General features: G+C 54.3%; 1 protein-coding gene across 1 annotated transcript; it reads right to left on the bottom strand.

Moving 5' to 3' along the window:
- Positions 1 to 487: 487 nt before the first annotated feature.
- LOC124696604 (receptor-like protein 1) lies at positions 488 to 3943 on the bottom strand. The gene is made up of 6 exons (XM_047229312.1): positions 3571 to 3943; positions 3335 to 3481; positions 3026 to 3247; positions 2714 to 2929; positions 923 to 2627; positions 488 to 821 (listed from the first exon to the last, which is right to left on the bottom strand). Exons 1-6 carry the CDS (start codon positions 3941 to 3943, stop codon positions 488 to 490), a joined length of 2997 nt encoding a protein of 998 aa, XP_047085268.1.
- Between the last annotated feature and the right edge of the window lie 259 nt (positions 3944 to 4202).

Here is a 4202-nt window from a genome sequence, read left to right as displayed (position 1 = left end):
CGTAGTTCCGGCCGGACATGCAGACCTGGGCGATGTCCGTAGGGTTGCCCATCTGGCCGACCGAGCCCTGGATGCGGGGCACCGTCCAGTGGTCGAAGGGGAAGCGGACGAGGGCGAGGGCGGCGTAGCCGGCGTGGGTGAAGCGGAGGCGATTCGGCGCCTCTTCGTGCCTTTCGAAGTAGACGGAATGCTCCAGGACGGGGAAGGGGCTGCCGTCGACCGCCGCCTCGCGGCTGGCACGGGAGCGGAAGAGCACGACGGGTGCGCCGTGCGCCCGAGCGCCGTGCGCCCCGAGCGCCGTGTCCGCCAGCATCCCCTCCGGGACACGGGTCAGAAGGGCGGAGAGGACAATCGGGCCAGGCGACGCCGCTTCAGGGTGCACGTAGGCGAAGCCGATGTGCTCGAGAGATCGAGCGTCGACGGGAGGCATGTAGACATCGATGTGAGCGGGGTGGCGCGTGGCCGGGCGCGGCTCGGAGTCGGTGGACTAGTCACTGCTACTGTCGCCTCCACCGCCCCCGGCGCCGATCGCGGCGGCTCCCTCCGATCCCCTACTGGCGGAGGCACCGGCGAAATCGAGAGGGGAGACGGGCGAGTAGGGTGAGACGGGGTTGCAAGGGGCGGGAGCGGTGTTGGAAGGGCCTGGGGTGGAGTTTGCAGGAGGTTGGGCGGCGGGCATGGCGGCGAAGGCAAATGGGTGTGGTGTGACCAGGAGGTGGCCACGCCCTCCGGCGACGCAAGGTGGAGGGACAACGGGGGCGGAGGCGGAGGGAGCAGCTCTGGTGCCGAAGAGAGGGCAGCCACCGCTGCGGTGGCCGGGGCTGCGGCACAAGCGGCAATGCATTGGGTTGCGACAGGAGCGAACTGGGTGACGAGGGAGAAGACAGCGAAAGCAACGCCTCTCCGCATATATATCGGATACGGAGAGGGGGCGGAGACGACGATGGTTACGGAGGGAGAAGGAGGGTGGCGAAGAATCAGGACACAGGTGGGCCCTAGCCACGTCCGCCCAGGTGCGAGGCGTTGGATGAGGAGCGGACGGGTCGGATGGAGGCGGTGCGGGGTCAGCGGTGGGGCACAGGGGGTTGCCACGCAGGGGGCGGCGGGCCCAGGAGGGGCGGAGAGAACGGGGCGGGTCGGCGTTGTCCACCGGGGCCCAGCAGAGGGGCAGCCCACGTCACGGCTGACGCGAGGGTTGACGAGCAAGGAGCGCACAGAGTCAGCGCGGGCCCACGCACGTTGCAGGGACTCAACGGCTAGATTTTTGGACGGGAAAAAGTCCACGCGCAGCGGGCCCACCGTGACGCCGCGGCGGGAGAGCATGGCCGTAGCGACGCCGGAGCTGGAGACTCTGGTGGTGAAGACCCCGTCGGCAGCGGCGGAGACGGAGAAGGGATCGCCGGGATGTGAGAAGAAGAAGGTAAGGCACGAGGCCAGCGTGGCACCGTCGACGGGATGCTGAGAGCGCACGCAGGCAAGCCAGAGGCGGGCGCCGGGGTCAGCGCAGGGGCCGGAGGAAAGGGAGCGGCAGACGGGGGAGTAGAAGGTGGCGAGAGCGAGGTCAGCGAAGAGCTCGCCAGGGGGACGGGAAGGCCGCGACGACGGGCAGGGAGGCTGGAGAGAGCTTGCACGGGCCAGGGCGGCGCCGGGAGAGAGCAGCAGGGCGGGGAGGGCGGAAGGTAGAGGCGGGCGACGAGGGCGACGGAGGAGCGGTGGGAGGGAGCAAACCTGCGGCAGCGGCCCGCGTCTGAGGACGACGGGAGCCGGAGTGGAGGTGGCGCCTGAGCTGGGAAGTCCAGCTCCGACGGAGGCTGGTGGGTAGGTCGGGGGCGCGGCGGCCGGCGGGGAGCGCCGAGCGTCGCCAGGAATCGCCAGAGACATCACGCGTCGAAACTCCAAAATCATGTTACGGAGGTCTAAATGTTGCATTAAGCTGATCTCGCACAGTGAAGATGGTATGTGCCCAAGGAGGTTATTATTAGAAAAATCCAGAACAGACAAACATGGAAACATTGAGCTGATGTTAGCCGGCAGCTGTCCTGCAATATGGTTCATGTGTATGTTGATAACATGGAGAAAAGATTGGGTATGCCATATTGGGTCCAACAATCCAGTTAGCGAGTTATTTCCAAGATTTAGATACTGTAGTGTTGCTTCCTTTGTAAACAGCCAATTCGGCATGCTACCTGACAAGTTATTGTTGGATAAATCAACCACCTCTAGACGACGCTGTGTGTGTAAAAAACGTGGTTCTGCAATAATGATCTTGTCAAGATCACAACCAGAGAGTAATAGCTGTTTCAACTGGAACAGAGGTGTCCATCCAGGAATATTGACATCAACAACTAGGTTAGCATTGCCTGAAAGGTCTATCACTTCTAGTTTTGTCAGGTTTCCAAGCCAAATGAAAGAAAGCCTACCACTCAAATTGTTTTGGGAAAACCGCAGACTCTTAAGCGACAATGGAAGATTCAAAGATGGATTTATCGGAATTGGTCCGCTGAAGATATTTGTTGAGAGATTCAACCGTTCAATATGTGGAAGATAAAACAAGAATGCTGGAATGTTTCCGCTGAATTGGTTGGAACTCAAATACAACCCTCGTAGTTTCTTGAGATTTTCAAATGCTGTAAACAAAGTGAAATCATGTATCAATTAGAAGCAGTGACAACATTAATATTACTGATATAAGAGGGAAATTCGCATTCTGTACCTTGTTCAGACGGAAGAGCTCCACTCATGTTATTATAATGGAGATTTAAGACTTCAAGTGGAACTGGTTCTGGAGACAAACTAATAGGAAAACGTCCCTCAAAATTATTGTATGAGAGATCTAGGAACTTCAGATGAGGAAGTGCAAATAATGATACAGGGAGAGATCCTCTGAACTGGTTGCCAGACAAATTCAAGTTCCTGATGTTTTGAAAGGCTGTGATGCATGCACGTAATATAATTATTACAGGTAGTACGAACTGACGAATGAAACATGAACTTCTTACTTCGAATATAAGCAAGATTTTTTTACCAGCAACGGGTAGAGTTCCATTGAGGTGATTAGAGCTAAGATCCAAGACTTCAAGTGAAATTGGTCTTGACGCTGAGCTAATTGGAATATGCCCACCAAAGATATTTGCTGAGAGATCTAGGATCTTTAGGTGTGGAAGTGAAAATAGTGATTCCGGGAGGTTTCCGTGGCAGCTATTCGAAGTCATATTCAATTGTCGCAAGTTCCTTAGATTTTTAACAGCTGCAAAGTGTGCAAGTACATGTGACGTTTATGGATATAAAATGTCAACCTCTACCTTACTAGACTGTAAGTAGTAAACTTAGATACCTGTGCCGGGAAGACCTCCGGTGATGTTGTTATCGTTGAGCGCTAATACTTCCAGTGAAACAATTTCTCCGATAAATTCTGGGAAACCCACTCCCCACATAGTGCCACTGAGGTCGAGATATCGAAGCTTGGCTAACCCAACTAATCCTGCAGGTATTTTTGTTTGTACAGTTACGAGAAACGGGAAGCGACCACATGTACATGTTATTCTAAGAGAATTTGGAGCACAGACGTACCTTTCAAGCTTAAGGAACAAGGGGAATTGTATGATAGATCTAGGTACTGAAGCTCATGGAATACAGAGAACACAGTCGAGTTCAAAAACCAATGGCCATCTCCCTCTGTTGTTGCATATACAGAGGAAAGGTCAAGATGGGACACTCGCTGTGTTCTATTGTTGCATTTGACATGCTTCCACGAGCAGCAATCATGATCATCCTTCCTCCATGAATCAGGCACCTCCAGGGAGTGCGCTCTCATCAGAGAAGACCGGATCTCCAGTAGGGCAGCCATCTCCTCCACGGAGCAGCCATAGGACACGTGAAGCATGAACTGCAACAGTAGAAATGGGACGAAGGAGAACTGTCCCCATGGCGAGAGGCTACCCATCTGCAGATGATAAGATTTTTCCTTCTCCTACCGGTGTCATATACACAACTATTGGACTGTAGTTGCTAGACTTTGAGGAAAATATGGTGGGTGTTTCTAACGTTTTGCAGGCTTTGCTTTATCTTACGCTAGCTTTGTACGAATTATAGCCAAGGACATGCAAGGAATACAAGACTAGGAGTAGAAATTTTGGGGCACACACTGTTAGTTATCTTGGACCAAGACTTGAGCGATCGATATCATCCGCACAAAATTAAAA

The sequence above is a fragment of the Lolium rigidum genome, chromosome 3, assembly GCF_022539505.1.
Source record: "Lolium rigidum isolate FL_2022 chromosome 3, APGP_CSIRO_Lrig_0.1, whole genome shotgun sequence".
Classification (NCBI taxonomy): Eukaryota; Viridiplantae; Streptophyta; class Magnoliopsida; order Poales; family Poaceae; genus Lolium; species Lolium rigidum.
The sequence above is the reverse complement of the archived record's forward strand: the minus strand, read 5'-3'. Positions and strand labels throughout refer to the sequence as shown.